At 48.8% G+C, this 21,743-nt stretch overlaps 1 protein-coding gene across 1 annotated transcript in view; it reads left to right on the top strand.

The window, feature by feature from the left end:
• Positions 1-20,638, top strand: part of VPS26C (VPS26 endosomal protein sorting factor C) — a 34,187-nt gene extending 13,549 nt beyond the window's left edge. Inside the window, exons 2-8 of the mRNA NM_001040510.2 lie at positions 5,661-5,804; positions 6,900-7,049; positions 12,552-12,632; positions 14,724-14,798; positions 16,148-16,298; positions 16,493-16,645; positions 18,705-20,638. Coding sequence (NP_001035600.2) covers positions 5,661-5,804; positions 6,900-7,049; positions 12,552-12,632; positions 14,724-14,798; positions 16,148-16,298; positions 16,493-16,645; positions 18,705-18,787 — 837 coding nt within the window. The 3' untranslated portion in view covers positions 18,788-20,638. The remainder of the gene's footprint in view (positions 1-5,660; positions 5,805-6,899; positions 7,050-12,551; positions 12,633-14,723; positions 14,799-16,147; positions 16,299-16,492; positions 16,646-18,704) is intronic.
• The last annotated feature ends 1,105 nt before the right edge of the window (positions 20,639-21,743 follow it).

The raw sequence follows: 21,743 nt of genomic DNA, 5'->3' as shown, positions 1-21,743 counted from the left end.
TTTGCAGGGTGTGGGATCTTCCCAGACCAGGAATCGAACCCGTGTCTCCTGGCATTGGCTGGCGGTTTCTTTCTTTGCCACTGAGCTACCAGGGAAGCCCAAGGTGGTTTGTTTTTTTATTTCTTATAATATTAGAGAAATTAGCTTTTTGCCTATTATGTTGCATTATTTCCCTAGTTTATCATTTATATAAGCATTGTTGCTCATAATCACTTTTATGTAATAAACTATTTTTGGTTTGGCAGTCATATTTATTATTCAGAGTTTTGAATCATTCTTAGAAAGGCGTGTCCCACTTTGAGGTGATAAAAATCATTTTCTGGTTTCTTCTAAAGTTTTGGTTATTCAGGTGTTTGTATTTAGAACTTCTTGTGTACAAAGGTTTTCAGTAAGAATCCCACTTAATTTTTTTCTTTTTTTTGCCAGTTTTCTGGCCGCTTTTTATCCCAGATCTCTGGCTAGTTTTCCAGTATTATTTAGTGAATAAATCCTTCTGGATTTAAAGTGCTTCATCATCTGTTAAATTCCTCTATAATCTGGGTCTATTTCTGGGGTTTCCCTCTTGTCCTATTGATCTTTCAGCCCACATACGCCCTGCCCCACACTTTGTAAGTTATTGTGGTGTTACAGTATCTCACCGGGCTAGTCCCCCTCTTTCCTCCTCATTTTAGAACCTATTTATTATTCCAGGTGAATTTAAAAATCAGCTTTCTAATCTATCTTACCATACCATACCATGCCCTTCTAAAAAAAGAAAAGAAAAATTCTGATGTTGTCTTCTTTGGATTATGTTACCTTTATAGATTGAAAGTAGACACATTAAGAGTGATAAAACTTCAAAAACAGGATATGACTTTCCATGTATTTCTTTTGTGCTCTTCAACTATATTTGAAGTTTTCCTCTTATCAGGGTTTTATTCATTTCCTGTTAAATTGATTTATATATTTTAACTTTTGTTGCCTTTAAAAAGATGATTTTATTATGTATTTATTTTGGCCACACTGAAGGCTCTTTGTTCCTTCCGGCTTCTCTCTAGTTGCAGTGAGCAGAGGGCTACTCTGTAGTTGCGGTGTGAGGGCTTGTCATTGAGGTGATGTCCCCTGTTGCAGAGTACAGGCTCTAGAGCAGCGGGCTTGAGTCACTGTGGCTCAAGGACTCAGTAGTTGCAACTCCCAGGCCCTAGAGCACAGGTTTAATAGTTGTGGCACACAGGCTTGGCTGCTCTGAGCATGTGGGATCTTCCCGGACCAGGAGCTGAGCCCATGAACTGTGGTGTTGGAGAAGACTCTTGAGAGTCCCTTGCACTGCAAGGAGATCCAACCAGTCCATCCTAAAGGAGATCAGTCCTAGGTGTTCATTGGAAGGACTGATGCTGAAGCTGAAACTCCAATACGTTGGCCACCTGATGCAAACAACCGACTCATTGGAAAAGACCCTGATGCTGGGAAAGATTGAGGGCAGGAGAAGGGGATGACAGAGGATGAGATGGTTGGATGGCATCACCGACTCAATGGACATGGGTTTGGGTAAACTCTGGGAGTTGGTGATGGACAGGGAGGCCTGGTGTGCTGCAGTTCATGGGGTCGCCAAGATTCGGACACGACTAAGTGACTGAACTGAACTGAACTGATTGGCAGGCAGATTCTTTACCACTGAGCCACCAGGAAAGCCTTTTTTTTTTTTTTTTGCTTTTGAAAAAACATTTTTTTCCAACATGTTTTCTCACTGATTGTTGTTGTGGACGTGTTACCTTCTTGACTTTTGTATATTAATTTTCTACCCCACTATCTTCCTTCCTGAAATTCTCTTCATGTTGATCAGTTCAATTCAGTTGCTCAGTCGTGTCTGTCTCTTCGTGACCCTGTGGACTGCAGCACTCCAGGCCTCCCTGTCCATCACCAACTTCCAGAGTTTACTCAAACTCATGCCCATTGAGTCGGTGATAACATCTAACCATCTCATCCTCTGTCGTCCCCTTCTTCTCCTGCCTTCAATCTTACTCAGCATCGGGGTTTTTTCCAATGAATCAGTTCTTCACATCAGGTGGCCAAAGTATTGGAGTTTCAGCTTCATCATCAGTCCTTCCAATGAATATTCAGGACTGATTTCCTAGTTGGAACTGGTTGGATCTCCTTGCAGTGCAAGGGACTCTCAAGAGTCTTCTCCAACACCACAATTCAAAAGCATCACGTCTTCATCACTCAGCTTTCTTTATAGTCCAGCTCTCACATCCATACATGACTACTGGAAAAACCATAGCTTTGACTAAGACAGACCTTTGTTGGAAAAGTAATGTCTCTGCTTTTTAATATACTGTGTAGGTTGGTCATAACTTTCCTTCCAAGGAGCAAGCGTCTTTTAATTTCATGGCTGCAGTCACCATCTGCAGTGATTTTGGAGCCCCCAAAATAAAGTCTGTCACTGTTTCCATTGTTTCCCGATCCATTTGCCATGAAGTGATGGGACCGGATAGCCATGATCTTAGTTTTCTGAATGTTGAGTTTTAAGTCAACTTTCTCACTCTCCTCTTTCACTTTCATCAGGAGGCTTTTTAGTTCCTCTTCACTTTCTGCCATAAGGGTGGTGTCATCTGCATATCTGAGGTTATTGATATTTCTCCCGGCAATCTTGATTCCAGCTTGTGCTTCATCCAGCCCAGCGTTTCTCATGATGTATTCTGCATATAAGTTAAATAAGCAGGGTGACAAGATACAGCTTTGACGTACTCCTTTCCCAATTTGGAACCAGTCTGTTGTTCCATGTCCAGTTCAAACTGTTGCTTCTTAACCTGTGTACAGATTTCTCAGGAGGCAGGTCAGGTGTGTATAGATTTTGTCTTACTTTGGTGTCGTTGTATTTGCTTAACTTTTTTAAAAAGAAATTCTTTTTCTGTGTTTTGGAGTAGTTTAATATTGGTGTTTTCTGCACTTAAACATTTGGGAATGATCTATGAAGCTCTCTAGGCCTGGTGCTTTGTGGGTGTGGGGGACTCGTGTGTAACTTTTTCTAATTTTTCTAACTTGTTTGTTTAGCTTTCCCATCTCCTTTGGAGTTAGTTTGGATAAATTACATTTCCCTAGAAAAATGAATCACTTTGTTGACTTTTCACATTCACTTCTGTGCGGTTGAACAATGTGTTCTTTTATTATTATTTGATTACTGCTGTGTCTTTGCTATTTGTTATTTCTTGATTAGTTATTTGCTTTGCTGTTTTTTCCCCTGAAGAAAGACCTATAAGACCTATTTGCCTCATTTACAGGCTAATTTGTTCAGTTTTTGTGACTGTACCATGGGCTTCCCTGGTGACTCAGACAGTAAAGAATCCACCTGCAGTGCATGAGACCTAGGTTCAATCCCTGGGTCAGGAAGATGCCCTAGAGAAGGGCATGGCTACCCTCTCCAGTATTCTTGCCTGGAGAATCCCTTGGACGGAGGGGTCTGGGGGGCTACAGTCTATGAGGTCGCAAAGAGTCCGACACGACTAAGCAACTAACATACACACATTTTCTTAATTTCTCTCTACTTAATTTCTTAATATTCTCTCTATTGTCATTTCTTAGTTCAAATTAAAGAATGACAAGAGAGTGATAAAATTTTTACTCTGATAATTTCCCAGGTACTTCACCGCTTTTTCCTTCTTCTGCCATAGGGATTAAGGAAGGAAACAGTTCTATTGATATTGTGCTTATACTGTGGCATTCAGTAGTCAGCTCAGATTCTGTTCCCATGAGATTAGCTGAAAATGTTTCAATTAAATAGAAGCGGAACCAAGTGCCAATGTGTTGTTTAATTGATAAAGTGTGTGAAATTATTTTGTCCGATTTCAATTCTGGGACACTATATATTTTTTAAAATATACTAGTGGATTTAACTGATGAAAACTTAGGTTTTTATTTCATTCTATTGTACAGAAGTTAATAGAACTAATTTTAATTAAAAATTTAAAAGTTAAATTAGTATTTCAGAAGAATTTTCATGCAAATTTGCTTATGAGCTTCTTAACGTAAAGAACAAAATGCGTTCTACCTCTTGAATTCTGCTTAAAATGGAGCTGATACTGTTTTAATTTAGACTTCAGGGCTTTGGGGTGGGGAGCAGTAAACAAAACCAAAATACTTAGAATATTTAAGAGACATAGAGGGCTTCCCTTAGTGGCTCATCTGGTAAAGAATCCGCCTGCAATGTGGGAGACCTAGGTTCAATCTCTGGGTTGGGAAGATCCCCTGGAGAAGGGAACAGCTACCCACTCAAGTATTCTGGCCTGGAGAATTCTATGGACTGTATAGCCCATGAGGTTGCAAAGAGTTAGACATGACTGAGCAACTTTGACTTCACTTCACTTCAAGATACATAGAATATCCCCCACTCCCCTGATTTCACAGATTATGAAAACTCGGTGAATGTTTTTCTACCCAGTGACTACAGGAAACGAAAGATAAACAGATTTAAATGCCAGTAGAACAGATATTTTTTTTTAATACTTTGATCTGTGGGGCCATTTTTAACTTTTGCATTTTTTTTCTTTTTCTGCCATCATATCACCACGTGACAGCAATCACGCACCGAATCTGAAGGTCATTTCAGAAAGGTGTCCTTTTGTATTTGCTGTGGATTCTCTTCGGTTCAGTTCAGTTCAGTTGCTCAGTCGTGTCCGACTCTTGGCGACCCCATGGACTACAGCACGCCAGGCCTCCCTGTCCATCACCAACTCCCGGAGTCCACCCAAACTCACGTCCACTGAGTTCGTGAATCCATCCAACCATCTCATCCTCTGTCGTCCCCTTCTCCTCCCGCCTTCAATCTTTCCCAGCATCAGGGTCTTTTCCAATAAGTCAGTTCTTCCTATCAGGCGGCCAAAGTATTGGAGCTTCGGCTTCAGCATCAGTCCTTCCAATGAATATTCAGGACTGATTTCCTTTGGATGGACTGGTTGGATCTCCTTGCAGTCCAAGAGACTCTCAAGAGTCTTCTCCAGCACCACAGTCCTTAGCTCCCTGCTGCACACAAACCCCCATCGCAGGTGGAGAGTGTCAGGTCTGAGGTGACAGGCAGGCGTGAGGTTAATGTCTGTGTTCTCCGACCTCAGTGTCTTCGGAGAAGTGAATGATGGTCTGGTGCGGGATCCTTGTTCTGGACCGTCCACCAGCTTGTGAAGCAGGATAGTGGGGCGGGGTGGGGGGCGGAGGGTGCTGAAGGGTGGCCCCTAGGCTCGCGGGGCAGGGGACAGCCCGCTGAGCTGCTCGTGCCTTTGCCAGTGTGTCCTCATCTTAGCGTCACTGAGGAAGAAGGTAAAGAAGAGGGTCTTCCCTGTGTCATCCTTCTGAGGGGGTCGTCATACACGCTCCTGTGCCTGGCGGCTCTGAATCTGCCATTCCCCCAGGCCCTGCTCTTTGCCCTTTTGAAACCGGACCTGTGTTGGGATTGTCCAGTGGGAATCAAGCTGTGTCCGGAAGGTGGTGGGGGGATAAGATTCTTCCCCCCTTGGACCCCCAGGGCCGGGCCTTCCCCACAGTGCCATCTGGGTATCTGTCTGTGACAAGTGTCCACTGAGCGTCTTCATCTTGGACCACGTTGATGGTTCCAGAGGCCGACTTTGCTAGTGAACCAGGCGGATGAAAGAGCCATGCTAACGTGTCGGGTGGCTCTCTCCCCTCCCCAGGAAATGCTGTCCGGGGTGGTGGTCATATCTGGGAAGGACTCAGTCCAGCACCAGGGCCTCTCCCTGACGGTGGAAGGAACCGTGAACCTGCAGCTCAGTGCCAAGAGCGTGGGGGTGTTCGAAGCCTTCTATAATTCCGTTAAGGTAAGAATGCCTGACTTGCACGTTTTTAGTTCCTTTTCTAAGTGTTTGGGGTTGGTTTGCACGTGCTGCCTCAGCTTCATTGTTGTTATTTTGCTGGGAACGGTGGCAGGCGTGCTTTTACGACTCAGTAATCAAACTGAAAAAAACACATGCAGATATTTTGATTCTGGATATATGCTGTTACCGAAAGTCTGCTTGTGTTTATTCTCATCAGACAGGGTTAGGGGGACTTGAGGGGGATACCTTCAGCCCTTACAGAGCCCAGTGTGCTCTGGGAAACTGTGCCTGGGCCTTCTCACCTCTGACCTTCCTAAAGCAAAACTGTTATTATAATTGTTATTTTAGTCCAGCTGCATCCAGGTAAGAATGCCGGTGGAACCCTTCTTTCCTGTTGCTTGAGGGTCTGTGTTCTAGGATGTAAACTTTCTGCTGTACGTAGTTTCCTTTTCCTGAAGGGCAGATTTAACTCTTTTAAGTTCCGAGGAGGAGGAGTTAAGGGGAAAGAAGGGTTCACAAAGAGCATGCAGATTTCAGGGCCTGTCCACGTGTCCCCACAGCTTTCTTTTCTTTTCCTCCATCAGCACTTGAGAGACTCGCTTCCAGAGTTGTGGGTTTTCTCAGTGTGGTTGTAAACCAAGGCTTGGAGTACCTTCCCTCAGGAAGGTGTAGTGCCTGCCGTTGAGGCACGTGTGCGAACAGTCTGCTCCCAGGGCCCAGACTGCCCGGGTGCCCGGAGCTGGGGCCAGGGGGTTGGGGTGGGGAGGAGGGGGTCTGCTCCTCCCTAGGTTCCTTGCAAGTCTGCTTCACGCTGAAGGTGGGGGTACACGTCAGAAGGGTTGTTAGGGGACGGTCAAGCTGAGATACTTGGGGATAAGAGAGAGAAATGTATCAGTGCATTTCCTACTTGCACCCAACACCGCAGCGTCCAGCCCTAAAAATGAACCCAACTTGGACAGCGCCAGGCTCCCAGAGCAGCAGGATGGGGGGGGGTGGGGCGGGGGTGAGGGTGTGGGGTCTCCCAGGAGTTGATTCACTAGCCACAGTCACATAACAAGAAGCGCGGGCTGATGGATCGACTTGTGCGTGTCCTTGCAGCCCATCCAGGTCATCAACAGTACCATCGAAATGGTGAAGCCAGGAAAATTTCCCGGCGGCAAAACAGAAATTCCTTTCGAGTTTCCGCTGCACGTGAAGAGTAACAAAGTTCTGTACGAGACGTACCACGGCGTGTTCGTCAACATCCAGGTGCGTGTCCTGACTTCTCTTCTGCACGACAGCTTGCTCGTTGTGTCACTGAAAGTTCGTAAATAAATGGGCCCAAGAAGTTAATGCTGTAGGCGTGGCTGAGCCCCTCCTGCGTTCTGTACTGATTTCTCATCTTGCCCAGCAGAACGTAGTGTGTGTATGTGAATACGACCGTTATCCTTGGGGGAGACCCTGGAGAACCCACACTGTAGCTTCTTTTCAGGAATCCCGTTGTTTCTCTGGGGCTCTATGCAGGCCACGCTGACGCTGTCGGGGGCGCTTTTATTGTTGGTAATAGATATGCCCTCACGTCTCTCTGGTACCCGCACCAACTTGTCTGTTTCGAACGTATAAATATCTCTTTGTTTCATATCCAAAGGCTAGCGCTCTGACATAGGCCTGTATTCTTTACTGAACAGCCCGTGTAAATGAGTGGGGGGAGGTGGATTTATGACTTCCTGTCCACCTCTGCCGGTTCAGGATGTCTGTCACAGTCCCCATTGTTGTCTCAGGCACAGTTTGGAGTCATGACTCAGAGCGAGAGAAAAAGAGCCTTTCCTTTATTCGGTGGAAAGAAAGGTACTTTTGTGATATCAGCCTTGCAGCCGGTCCCTCGCCGGATGAGACAAAAGCATTTTGTCTCACGTGTGTGCAAGAGGGCTGGCAGTTAGGAAATTTTTTTGATTTATTAAGTTTTAGCTGAAAATTTGGTCCTGGTAGAGATGATTCCCCCACTTAAAAATGCAGCGCTTTAAAAATAAAAATTCTCCAAACACTCGTGAGAGTTTAACGCATGGTTTGTGTGCATGTGGGTTTTATGAATGGCTTGAAAGATTGGTCCAAAAGAAACACATGTAGTGTGATGTAATCTGTTGCAGTAAATATCTTTCTGTACAAAAAACTTTTCTAGTCCTTTCTTGTCAGTGTGCCTGTTTCAGCAGCAAATACACTGAAGGCTTTGGGCCGCTCATAAGAAGGGACAGTAAACTGTCTGGACTCAAAAGGAGCCACTTGTGTAGACACACAGCTGGTGTAGAGACCCAAGTCCTCTGACCCACTTTCAAGGTGCAGAATATTTTTACCACGAAAGAAAGTGAATGAAAACTGCATTTTTTTTTCTTTTTTTTTTTAGGAAGACTGAAAATCTCTCAGTTCAGTTCAGTCACTCAGTTGTGTCCAACTCTTTGCAACCCCATGAACCACAGCACGCCAGGCCTCTCTGTCTATCACCAACTCCTGGAGTCCACCCAAACCCATGTCCATTGAGTCGGTGATGCCATCCAACCATCTCATCCTCTCTCGTCCCCTTCTCCTCCTGCCCTCAATCTTTCCCAGCATCAGGGTCTTTTCAAATGAGTCAGCTCAGGTGGTCAAAGTATCGGAGTTTAAGCTTCAACATCAGGCCTTCCAATGAACACTCGGGACTGATCTCCTTTAGGATGGACTGGTTGGGTCTCCTTGCAGAAAATCTCTCAAACATCGCATTTTCAAAATTATTTTTTTTTCTCTTGCCAGAATCAGCAGCAACCTGGTTTACCCACACAGCTCTTCTTTGATGCTGTCTGTTTACTAATAGAAGCATACATTCATTAGAAACAATAGAATAACATCCAATTTTCTGTGGTCATACTTCTTACCTGTCACTTTCTTTTCCTATGTTTAGCATTCTTGTTAAAAGATTCATTTGTTTAACATAAAGTTGGAAGTCTCACCCTTTTTCACATACTGCCTGGAAGGGCATCAGATGAAAATACAAAATTTGGGGTCCTGTGCAGCTGTGTGTGAGTTGGAAACCAGTTCAAATGCAGAAGGAGAGTTAGCATGTGGTTAATTCTTTAGTAAATAATCACCCTGACCTCAGTTTATTTTGGTCATCAGATTTTACCACTTTGAGGGTTAACCTTAGAATGCTGTAACGTGGAATTCTGCACCTCCCCAAATATCTCATAAATTTCTGAAACCATAGAGATGTCCTCTCAACCTCATATTTATAAGAGCTGGTCACTCTTTTGCTTATCACCTGGATTCAACATTTATTAGAATTTTGCCACATTTGTTTCATCTGTATTCTGAATCATTTCAAAGTTAGTTACAGAATCTTGACACTTCATCTCAAAATCACCAGAAGACAGGGACATTCTTTCTATGTAACGCCAGTTACCGTTTTCACACCTCTCAGGGGGAACAGAAATTCTCCAGTGTCATCTAACTCCCAGTTCTTAACTCAGATTCGCCACTGCTTCTTTTGAGAAGCATGCGTCTTGAGAGACACCAGGATTGCGACTTCCTGATCTCATTCTCATTCATCCGTGCACTCATTCAGTCTCTGGACAGGCCTTCTTCCAGGCTCTTGGTTGGACAGTGGGGCAGGTGCCACCCAGAGGGGCAGCGGCCACTGTGGTCCCGCAGGGCGTGGCCTTCTCAGCGCCAGGACTCAACACACTTTCCGTGAAGATTCCTGGGTGTGTGACTTGGGAGAGAAGGTGTTCTTGTTGAGCCTTAACAACAGTCTTTCTCAAATCATATGGGTGCAGAGACACTTTTCATTTATCATTTGAATTGCATTGTGGTACCGTAATGTAAAAATAGTAAAAAGGCTGACAACATAAAGGATTTAAAATGTAGCCAGTAGTAGGTTGCCAGCTCACAGGGCCTGGTTTCCTCGTAACTTCTTAGGCGGAGGACTCCATCATATTTGCTCTGATTCTCCTCAGCCACATTGGTATCCACCTCTCATCCTTATTTGTAGACAGAGCATACAGGAAGCTGTCAGTCTTCCCAGCTGTCCTCTGTACAACCACTTTTTCCTTTAAAAGTTGTTTAAATCACAGGGTGGTTTTATTTTTGTTCTCCTCTCGTGGCCGTACTAGCGGGGTTTTATCCTCTTAACACAAAGTACAGCGGTACCAACATGTCTGCTGAAATGGTTTCAGAAGTAAATGATCGAGATGCCTGTCCTCCTTGTTCATGGTGATAATATCCCTTCTAGGAGTCTGCTTTAAATCTGTTGGGCTGTGTCTTCTTTCCTCATTCCCATCCATGGTGTGTTTACTGTCAAGTCAGAAGAGATCGCATCTTGGGGCTTCCCTGGCAGTCCAGTGGTTAAGGCTCCACACTTCCAGTACAGGGGACTTGGGTTCCATCCCCGGTCAGAGAACGAAGCATGTCACATCCCACATGTCACACAGCATGGCCAAAAAAGAAATCGAGTCTTATACCTCCTCTGGGAGCCCTGCTCATGTCTGACTCTCCTTAACCTCCTGTAGGCCTTGCCATGTAGATCACTCATTAATATTTGGGGAAGATCCAGACAGAGTGAAAAGATCCAGGGCTTTGCAACAGACAGACCCGGGCTTGAATTACCATATTGCATAAAGATTTGGAGCGTGGGTGTCTGCCGCAGACAGGTGTAAACTCAGATCCCATCTCTGTGACCCAGACGGCCTTCATGACCTCTCCTCCTGGGGGTTGATGAGGTCTCTTTGTGAAGTACTTATTCAGCGTAGTTCCCGGCACCCAGAACATGCCAAGTAAATAATTGCTGAATGATTAAATAAATGAATTCATGGTGACTATCTGTATATTATGTCAACCGTCCTTACCTTTGAATTGTCAGAATTAATCAAGAAAGTGCTGTAAAAGAATTTAGTGAAAATTGTTCAGTTGTGTCTGACTCTCTGTGAGCCCATGGACTGTAGCCCGCCAGGCTCCTCTGTCCGTGGGATTCTCCAGGCAAGAATACTGGAGTGGGTAGCCATTCCCTTCTCCAGGGGATCTTCCCAACCCAGGGATTGAACCCAGGTTTCCATGCAGTTCCTAAAACACATTGGTGTTTTCCTGTTTTCTCCATCTTTCTGCCCTCTCCCACTCATGACCAGCTGCCTTATATTACCAGTTACTGCTTTCACACTTAAAAAAAAAACCTTTACTGACCAAAAGTTGGTACCCATTATTCACAGTCTTTCATTTACAAATTATAGAAATCTTGCTCAAACTGGCTTAGCCAAAAAAGGGACATTGGATCCTGGAACTCACAATTCCAGGGGACTGTCGAGGCTGGGAGAGGGGACACCGGTCAGCCCCCAGCTCTGTGTTCTTGGTGGCAGAGAACATTCTCCCGGCTGGGCCACCCCCACAGAAAGGATTCCTCCCCTGGTCTAGCAGCGCTCCTGGCTTTCTGGTCACTTCCAAACCAGGGTGGGCTGGGGGAAGCCAGCCCTCCCAAACCCCTGAGGCTGAAAATGAGGAAGGGCACTCCCATTGGGAAAAGAATCAGGGAGACCAGGCAGGCCCTAACAAAATAGTGCCCATAGCGTGTGGGCTGTACAGGAAGGTCAGTTACACAGATACACGCGTGTGTGTGTTACATATGCGAACAACAGATGCATATGTAGAGCAGTCCTTGCTGAGCTGGTCTGGCTGGGGGACCAGACTGAAGTCTCGGTAGAAAATATATGTGTGTTTTTGCCCCTGGGAAATCCACGGACAGAGGAGCCTGGTGGCAAAAGAGTGGGACACGACTTAGCAACTAACAGTAGCAACGTGTGTGTGTGTGTGTGTGTGTGTATGATTGAGACTATACACACACACATATAAAGGCCCTTGTAGACAACGGTGTTCTTTTTTATTTCTTTTCTAACGTTTCCTCTCCCAGGAGACCCTTAATACATAGTAAGTACCTTCAGTACATAGTTCTCGTTTAACCTGGACAGGTCGGTCATAATAGTCGTAACTTCTTGACTCACTACACATATGGTTCCAGTTCTACAGATTATTTGTAATGTTTTTCCCCAGATGATTAAAACACTAGCTCGCTTTATTAAACGTACACGATTTTTGTTTGTTTGTTTAAGACAGTAATGTGCCGTTGAGTTTTGTTAGCAGTCTCTCACTGCTATGGACAGGATGGGAAGGGACAGGTCGAGTTTCCAGCCTGGCGCCCAGCTCTGTGGCGGGCTCCCCCTCGCGGGGCTTAGGGCCTGTCTTGCAGAAGGTATGGGGCCTCTGCCTCGTTGGCTATGAGTCTCAATGCCCCAGGGTTTGCAGCTCTGCTGCCATGATTTCTCATCCTTTCTACAAAGTCGCTGCTGTTTCACCCAGAGCCGTGATGTGCCAGCCCTGACTTGTCATCTCACTGGGTCCTCACTAAAGTCGCATCAGTGTCCTCATCTTCTAGAGCAGGAAGCTGAAGCTCAGAGAGGCTGTGTTCCCTGTCTGGGCTCACACAGGGAGGCTGATGCCCAGCTCTGCCTCGCAAGTCTTTCCCCGTGTGACGGGGGGGGCTCCGTGAGACTCTGCACCCCTTCCAGGGGTCCAGCGATAGGATGGCCCTGGGCACAGGCTGAGGTGTCTATTACAGAAATACTTTTCATTTTGAGCATTAACTCCCCCGGTTATGTACACAGATTTCGTATGATGCATTAATGGGATGGAACCTTGTCTGTGTAATTCTGTGATGAGAGCAGACCCTCTCAAGAACTTCTCCTCTGCCTTTCTCTGCAGTACACCCTGCGCTGTGACATGCGGCGGTCCCTGCTGGCCAAGGACTTGACCAAGACCTGCGAGTTCATCGTCCACTCCACCGTAAGCCGCCCTCGGGGGGCCTGCGCTCGGTAGCAGGACTCTCCTGCGGGGCCTGGGACTGCGCCCACTTAGCAGCAGTGAGTTAGCTGCTAGTGCTCCTTGGGTGCGGCACAGGGGCCTGGGACTCCTGGGTCAGAGACAGGGGAGCATGATTCTCCCGGCCTGGCCAGCAGCAGGGTAGCAGCGTGCATGTCATCCCCTGGGCCAGACCCTCCGGGCGATGCCCCTAGCCCACGGGGTGCTGCGCCTGAGGGGTCTGTGCCTCACCTGAGGAGCCCCAGGCCGGGGGGCCCACCTTCATCTCAGCAGACGGTGCGCAAGCCTGCCATTGGTCCTGGAGGGAGGCATCGTCTCGTCCTTCATGGCTGCTTCCGTAAACGGCTGGCAGAAATGTGCCCGGCTGTGGGGTAGGAAGGCCAGGGCCCTGCGTTCTCAGCCCACGAGGCAGGAACACACCGGGGTGCTGGGGAAGGGGGCAGGGAGAGCCTTTTCTGACACCTTCTGCCGGGACTCTGCACTGACAGAGTGTCCTTAAGCAGTCCTTTCACGTGCCAACCGAGGGGGCTAGGTCCCCTCCCCCCAGGGGACCTGTTGGGGCTGGTACTCGTGCCCACAGCCCTGGAGTCCCTGTATCTCAGTTCTCTCCAGGCCTTTGGGGCAGGGCCTCTTAACCCTATTATGAAATGTCCACGGATGCCTTAGTGATGACTGAAGATGTAAGAGCCCTTCCGCGTAAGATCGGTGAAATCACTGATGCCCTTGCATCAATTTTGTGACTTTTTTAGGATTTTCAATTATGTGTAGTTTCCCTCTATAAAATTTCAGTAGATGTTTCTTTCAGTGCTACGGTTTTTAAAAAAATATGAAAATATTTCTCATTTTTGGAAGTCACTTCATTTAGAAACAGATGTTTTCCTTCTGTCCAATCAAGGGTTTTCAAATGGAAGCTAAAAAAATTTTCTTCTTCATGTAGATTACTCCCTTAAAAAAAAAAATCACATGCCATTTCATGTCTTATATAAAAAGAGCCTTCACCTGTGTGAAGAATAAGCCCAAATTCAGCCCCCTGCCTAGGGCTGGGCGCCTGGTGACCACTCAGGCTGGCGGTGGCAGAGCCACCGGGGGCTTCCTCCCTGCTCCTGGAGGTCACCCACAGTTAGCCCCCAGGGGTCACGGTCTCTGTGAATAATTTCACTAGAAGCCAAACTACGCCATGACCCACAGTTGACAAGTTAAATATTCCTTTATGTGCTGTGAGGAAAAATATATTCACGAAAGAATATGTTCGTGAACCTATTGGTAAAAAGAGTAGCTTCAAGAAGACTATTTCCGAGAGTAAGCTTTTGGTGAGTAAAGTTGGCAGGCTGGTCAGGGGCCTTTCTCCTCCACAGCTCCCACGCCATCAGGGCCTCAGTGGCCTTTGGGCCCCAACCTGTGAGTAAAAGGGACCAGGCAGGCCCCCAGGAAGCTTGGCTGTGTTGATGGATTCTGTGCCTGTGTGATGGAGGTGGTCATTGTTAACAAATCTCCATAACGCTGATAATTAATCTGTTACGCTACAGTGTGATTCTTCCTGGTAGAAGGTTAGTTGTACAGCTGAGTGGCTAACAGCACCAGCTGTGGAACCAGGGTGCCTGGGTTTGACTGCCCGTTCTGCTCTGGACTTGAGCAACCAGGTGAGCCGTCTGGGCCTCACTGACCTCACCTGCGCAGTGGGTCCGTGGCAGCAACGGCACTGCACAGGGCCCGTCACAGAGACACTTCGGTGTACAATCTTATTCTCAGAGACGGCTTCAAATAAACGTCTCCCAGTAATCCCGATCTGCTTTTAAATTCTGGACCTGCAAGGGACCTTCGAGACAAAGAAGCCTGGCCCCCCCATTTTCCAGATGCGGAAACTTGGGTCAGGGGGATGAAGACATTGGACAGACACAGCCTTGTTTCCTGGCAGAACTGTTTTAGAACCCAGGCACCCTGCCTCTTGGCACCAAGGTCTCCCGTTCTTGTGCTGCCTTGCATTTCCTGAAACGAGGAAAAACAAGTTGGAGCTGTGGGACTCTCTCCTGATTTCGGTTCTTCCCCCTGTTTTAGCCTCAGAAGGGGAAATGGACTCCGAGCCCCGTGGACTTCACGATCACACCTGACACCTTGCAGAACGTCAAAGAGGTAACGTGCTCCGTAGTCGCGGCACCAGGGCGACTTTCCTTCCTTCCATCCTTCTCTCTCTCGGCTGTGCTGGGATTTCATTGCTCTGTGCGGGCTTTCTCTGGTTGCGTCCCACTGCCCCCAGCGTTGCAGCGCCCAGGCTTCTCACTGCAGGGGCTTTTTGGGGAGCGCAGCCTGGTAGGCTTCCTAGTTGCAGCACGCGGGCTCTGTAGTTGTGAGGTACCGGCTGGGTTTCAAAGACTCGGTGTGAAAAAAGAGAATTTAAAGCATCGTGTATGATTGTAATATACTGATTGTATGTGGAAGAGACAGTATTTTCAATATACTGAAGAATTTCACCTGTTTCCTCTTACTTTTTTTAATGTGGCTAGTAGAAAATTTTAAATTACACGTTCACTTCTTCACATTTGTGGCTTACCTCATGTTTCTATTGGACAGTGTGTTCTAAACTCTGAATTGACTTCAGGGTAACTGGGACCCCGCCGTAGGAAGGAGTGCTAGGCAGTGTCTCTAGCTCTTCAGACCCATTCTTCCCACCACAGCGTCACTCCCCCACGACCGTATTCCTCTGTCCAGAGAGAAAAGGTCCCTAGGTGTTTAGTCCAGCATGGAAGAAAAGTTGTTCTCTTCACAAATAAAGTTAATCTCTTCTTGGTTTTTCAAAACTGCATAATTGGGAACATTTTTAAATTGATTTTCTTTTTTTCCTGGTGACAGATTGTCCTTAAACACTCTTGTCAGCTTCCTCAGACATTTTTTAAAATGTTACTTATTTATGGCTGCGCTGGATCTTCGCTGCTTTGCGAGGGCTTTCTCAAGCTACAGCAAGCAGGGGCCGCTCTTGCAGCGCGCAAGCTCCTCCTCGCAGTGACTTCTCTGGTTGCCGAGCGCGGGCTCTACGGCGCGGGCCCAATAGTCCTGGCACCCTGGCTTAGTTGCTCCACGGCATGTGGAATCCTTCTGCACCAGGGATCGAGCCCGTGTCCCCTGTGTTGACAGGCGGATTCTTACCCACTGCGCCACCGGGGAAGTCCCTCAGACATTCTCATATGGCGCTTGGTCAGACGGAGTTGTGCAGACCTAAGGCAGGCAGGAAGGCTGCTTTGGCGAGAGAGCTGGTCTTTGTCAGGTACCTTAGGTCTGTCGATAAGTCGTTGGATCATTCAGTCTGTCATTCAGACTGTTTTAAGTGCTGTTGTCCAGTTTTGCCAGTTTTGTCAGCCAGGCTCCCAGTGAGTTTTGTGTAAATTACCAGACTCTGTGTTCAGTTCTTCTTTGTACCAGAAAGGCTCGAGTCATTTCTCCCGGCACCTCCCATTCCTGACGTGTCTGGTTTTGTCTCGTTTTAGAGGGCCTTGCTCCCCAAATTTCTCATCAGAGGACATCTCAACTCGACCAACTGTGTGATCACACAGCCACTGACGGGAGAGCTGGTGGTGGAGAGCTCAGAGGCCGCCATCAAAAGCATCGAGCTGCAGCTTGTGCGCGTGGAGACGTGCGGTAAGGCCCCCTGACCCTCCGCTGCCCCCGGCCCACAGCCACGAGCTCGCCTCTCATCTCCAGGGTCCTGCAGGGCCAGCGGGACAGCAGGGGACTCTCCTGTTGATGCACCTTCTCTGAGTCACTGGCTGCTGCCTCAGCCTGAACGGACGTGCGCCGTGTCCTGACCCCACGATGCCCTCTCCCTGCTCCAGGCTGTGCAGAAGGCTACGCCCGCGATGCCACAGAGATTCAGAACATTCAGATCGCCGACGGGGACGTGTGTCGGGGCCTCTCCATCCCCATCTACATGGTCTTCCCCCGGCTATTCACCTGCCCGACGCTAGAGACCACCAACTTCAAAGTGGGTACGTGCGTGCCCTCAGGGTGCCCCTGGGAGGGGGTGGATCTGCTGGTCTGCTGATCTCAGGTGCAGCACGGAGCACCCAGCCCTTTGGTTGCTGCACAAAAATGCGTGCAGAGCAGCTGGGTGGCGCCCAGGGTTGAACTTGCTTCGTCCCCCAGGAGACAGCGTGGGCTGCTCACGTGACAACATGCTCTCTGAAGGACACTAACTTGGCCAGGGACCAGCCAGCCAAGCTCGTGGGGAGGTCGGATCAGCCCTCTGATGGGCTGGTATTTGATGGGGACACAAGACCTGTGACAGCCCAGTGAACAGTCATCTTCCCAAGGGCTGAGGCTCCGGCAGCTGAGGGGGAGTCAGTGGTTTTCTGTGATCGCACGACAGATACTTGGACCACAAGATCTGAGTCGCGTTAAGACGCACTTTTCAATCCTGCTTTTTCTCCCTTCACCTTGTATTGTGGTTGAATCTGCAGATAGAGAACTGCAGTTGTGGTGAAATTGCCAAATAAGGGGCAGCCTGTAAATTCCGTGTGGATGTGTGACTGGGTGGGAGCCTCCCTGACCTTGGTTGTTTGAGAGTCAGCTGCACCTTTGATTTTTAAGTTGAGGAGGAGCTTATCTGTCGATTTTTCAACTTGGTTTTGCTACATAAACTTTAAGAAACATCCAAAAATTGTTCTTTTCTGCTACACTATGCATTAGGTACCTGTACTGTCTGCACCTTATTTCTGTCAGACTTTACAAAGCGTCCATGTAGCATTTAATGTAGCGCCCATGATTCCTCCATAGAAATAACGCCCTCAGCCCATCAGCCAAGACACTGGTGGTGCTTTTGTCCTTGTGGCTCATGTTTTGTGTGCTTGGGGGCTTGTGCAGTGACCACCCCTTCAGCTGAGGGGGTCCCGCGGGAAGGAGGTAGCCTGTGATCATTGAGCACCACGGCCTCTCGTTTCCCTGGGGTCACCGTTTCATGGCTGGGAGGTCAGGTTCCGTTCTCAAGGGGGAATAGGGTGAGCCCCGCGTCCTTAGTTAGGCGCACATCTGGGTGTGCCCTTTCACTCCGACGGTGCCCAGCTTGGGGAACTTCCTGGGCACGGCCAGGCCCGCGGCTGTCCCCAGCTGAGCCCATGGCCCTCCGCGCTGGGAGGAAGCCAGCACCAGTCCTGCCATGGGCCTTCTGTGCCTGCCGGGCCTCCTCTCTGTCCCCTCCAGGGAGGACAGCAAGATGGTGGGAAGACTAGGGCAGGATGGGGCTGGGCAGCCCAGAGGGTGTTGCAGCCTGTGACAGCCATCAGAAAGAGGAAGGGAACACGGCAGCCACTGCGGTACACACTCATGCCCTGGCCGGTGCCGGGCCAAGGTGACGGCCACACACGGAGACACCGTCCTTGGGACTCCGGCCACAGAGGGGCCCTGGAGGAGCCGGCCCCCAGCCCCTTCCCTTCACACTGGGGAGGGACCTGGGCTTCTCTCTTTTCGGGGGCTCTCTCCTCAGGCACCCCCTTCCCTGTCATCCACGTGCTGACCCTTAGCACCTAGAAAGCGGGAAGAAAGACTACTGTTTGCTGAAGGAAGCAGAGGAATGTTTGAACAGGTGTCATGGACAAATAAACCTGGCTGCAAAGGGACGGCTGGGAGATGGCTTGCCTTCTTTTCGAAGTGCTGTTTCTCGCCTGGCCTGGGGTGCTGCCGGTGGGCTGTGGGCCAGCGTGGGGTCCGCTAGTCCACCCAGTATGGTAGGACAGGTTAAAAAGAAAGCCACAGTGCACCTGTGAGCGGATGGGATTCTAGGAGATTCTGTGCAGTAGAGACAGAGGACAAGAGAGTATTTGAGAATGCGGGACCTTAGAGTGTCCGGGGGTGAGAAGACGGATATACTCAGGCAGTCCCGCCCGGGTAGCCACCTATACCGATTTCTCCTGGAAACTTGGGAGGGTGTGCAGCTCCCAAGGCAGGAGCTGCTGCCTCTCTGTCCAGATTTCAGCAGAGCCCTAGTGGGGCTGGCGTTTGCGCCTCCGGAGTCGGTGAGCGTTGAGCCTGTCTGTCCTTTCTCTCCCCCAGAGTTTGAGGTGAACATCGTGGTGCTGCTTCACCCCGACCACCTCATCACTGAGAACTTCCCGCTGAAGCTCTGCAGGATGTAGCCAGGAGCAAGGGACTGCACTGCGAGGGCGGCCCGTGGAAATGCAGTCATTCCCCCACCACCCACCGCCCCTCTCCCAGGAGCTGAAGCTGGCAGCACGGACCCGCTTTCTCGGTGGTTCTGTATCAGAAAAAAGTCTGACCCTCCTTCCGCGTTTCTTCGAGGCCCCTCTCATCAGAGCTTCCCTTGGAAATGCGTCAGGATTTCTTAACGGTCTTGGCCAGATGGCTTCCCAGAGAGCAGGTGGTCTTCTGCCTCCTGACCAGACCTGCTGTTCACGTTCAGGAAACAGTTAACAGAGGCTGAACTTTGCTGGAGAGCGAGGCAGTGGTTGTGGCCGGGACTCCACTCCACTCCACTCCGCCCCGCCCCGCCCCTGGCCCCGCCCTCCCAGGCGGTCGCTCAGCGCTGGCGGCTCAGGACGTTGGCCACGCCCACCGAGGAGGGCACAGGGTCGCTCACCGGAAGTGGGTAGCGGGTTTTTCTCTCTTTTCTCCTACCATTTTTTCACGGTAACATCATACTTTTTAGGGAACCTGGGGAAGATGTGCCTTGCCTTCCCGGGACCGAGGGTCCGGGGACCATGGCTGGCGCTGGAATATTTCTCTCAGGGCCTGCTGTGACGTTGCTTGCCGCCATCTTCCCAGAGTCCGTTCTAGTGCGAGGTGATGTGAGGGGGTCAAGACGCAGGTCCACACCGCCTTGGGCTGGGTGCTGAGGGGCAGGACCCCCGGCGTGAAGACACCCCTCCGTGCTGGGTGGGGCCGGGACTCCAAGAACTTGCCATCCCGCCTGGAGGACCTGCGGTGGTGGTGGGGTCGGGAGTTGGCCGGAAGCCGTTTTCTCCCTTGCCTCCCGTGGGAATTTTCTCAGTGTAAGGTGGGCCTGTGACAACACATTTCTTCCTTCAAATCCTACCAGTGTTTCCGTGGGTCCGCGTGAGTTCACCTCAGAGGTGCACACTGCCTGGCCTTCCGCAGCAGCCCCCTGCCTGGCAGGCTCCGGCCGAGGGGGCCTCGGCCCCCGGTGGTCCTTCCACTGTCCCAGGCCAGCTCTGGTGACCCCGATGCTGCTTGCAGACAGACCTACTCAGGCTCTGCTCTACCCTCGGGCTTCACCAGCGCGTCGGATACAACTTACCGAGTCATGGAAAAAGGTGTTCCCAGATAATACAATAGTTTCTACATCTCCTTTTATGCGTATCCGACATCAATAGCGACCCGACGCTGCGTTTAAACTAGACCAGCAGAAAACAAGGAGTCCACACTTCTGGGAAGTTTCACATGTAGAGATTGTTTCTGATGGGGGAAAAAAGCTAAATGAGAATTTGGAGCAAACGTTGGGGACGTATATTCCTATGTAGTATCTTAAGTAAACCGATGTTACAGACATAAATATGGTGATACGAGTATTCTCCCTCGGAATAATCACCTGAAGAGTTGCCAGCAGCCAGGCCTCCTTTAGCGTTTTGTTCAACCTCGAAGGACCTGGGCAAGGGCCTTTTCCTTGTCCTCCTCGGACGGGCACCTCCACCGTCGATTGTTAAGGAAAACTCGGATGTTCGGGTGTCTTGAGCAGTGGTCCCACTACTGACCTGGCTGGAGTGGGGGTCTCCCTTAATCAGGCTTTTCCATTAGAACAGGAGGAAGGGGAGGTGAAGGGAAGAGGCCGTGAACCGTGAATCTAAAACAGTACACTTTTCTTGGAAAAGGCCGGTTAGGCCAGAGGACTTTCTGGCTCTTGGTGCTCCAGCAGAAATGGGAGCCTGGCTCCAGTTCTCAGCCATGTCGTGCGTTCCACAGGAAAGGTGGAGAGGTTAATCAGAAATAAAATGGTTTTTTTTTTTAAAAAACGCATCATTGTGGTTCCTTCTGTATGCCTTTAATTGTAGAAGATCTTTTTGGGTAGGCTCTGGTCTTTTTATTCAATGGCTATTCTGTAAATAGCTATAATCTTGGTGTGCTCAGGAGAGGCCACGAGCTCAAGGTCTTCCTGCCCTTTCATCTCGGCTCATCTCCCTAGTACTTACTACTGTTCGTTGCCAAGTAATACTCTATTTTGTAGATACACCACACTGTTTAATTCACTCATCAATTAACACACATTTGAGGTGTTTTCACTTTTTCATTATTAAAAATTCAGCTGTGAACGTTCATGTACAAGCTTTGTTATGAACATATATTTTTATTTCCCCTAGATACATATCTAGAAGTTCAGGATCATATGATGGCTCTGTGTTTAATCTTTTGGGGAGCCACAAAAATGTTTTCCAAGCATCTGCGCCATCTTACATACCCACCAGTGATGTGCAAGCTTCCAGCTTCACATCCTTGTCACCGCCTGTAATTGTCTGCCTTTTTTATCATAATCATCCTGGTGGGTGTGAAGTGGTACCTTTTAACTTTGATTTGCATTTTCCTAATAACTGATGATGTTGAACATCTCCTGTGTTTATTGCTGTGCTGTGCTTAGTTCCGTCGTTTCCAACTCTTTGTGACCCCATGGACTAGCCTACCAGGCTCCTCTGTTCATGGGGTTTTCCAGGCAAGTATATTGGAGTGGGTTGCCATGCCCTCCTCCAGGGGATCTTCCCAACACAGGGATGGAGCCCAGGTCTCTCCCACATTGCAGGTGTATTCTTTACCGTCTGAGCCACCAAGGAAGCTGCATCATGTTTGGAGAAGTATCTGTGCTGATCTTGTGTGTATTTTAATATTTATTTGGCTTCATCAGGTCTTAGCTGTGGCACGCAGGATCTTTGTTGCTGCACACGAGCTTCTCTCTAGTTGTGGCACAAGGACTCCAGAGTGCACAGACTCAGTAGGTGTGGTTCTCAGGCTTAGTTATCCTGAGACATGGATCTTACTTCCGCAACCAGGAAATACTTGCCATAAAAAAGTACGAAATACTGCCATTTGTAGCCACACGGATGGACATGGAGAATATTATGCTTAGTC

The sequence above is a fragment of the Bos taurus genome, chromosome 1 (genome assembly GCF_002263795.3).
Source record: "Bos taurus isolate L1 Dominette 01449 registration number 42190680 breed Hereford chromosome 1, ARS-UCD2.0, whole genome shotgun sequence".
NCBI lineage: Eukaryota > Metazoa > Chordata > Mammalia > Artiodactyla > Bovidae > Bos > Bos taurus.
Note: the sequence above shows the minus strand (reverse complement) of the source record. Positions and strands in the feature narration are given on the sequence as shown.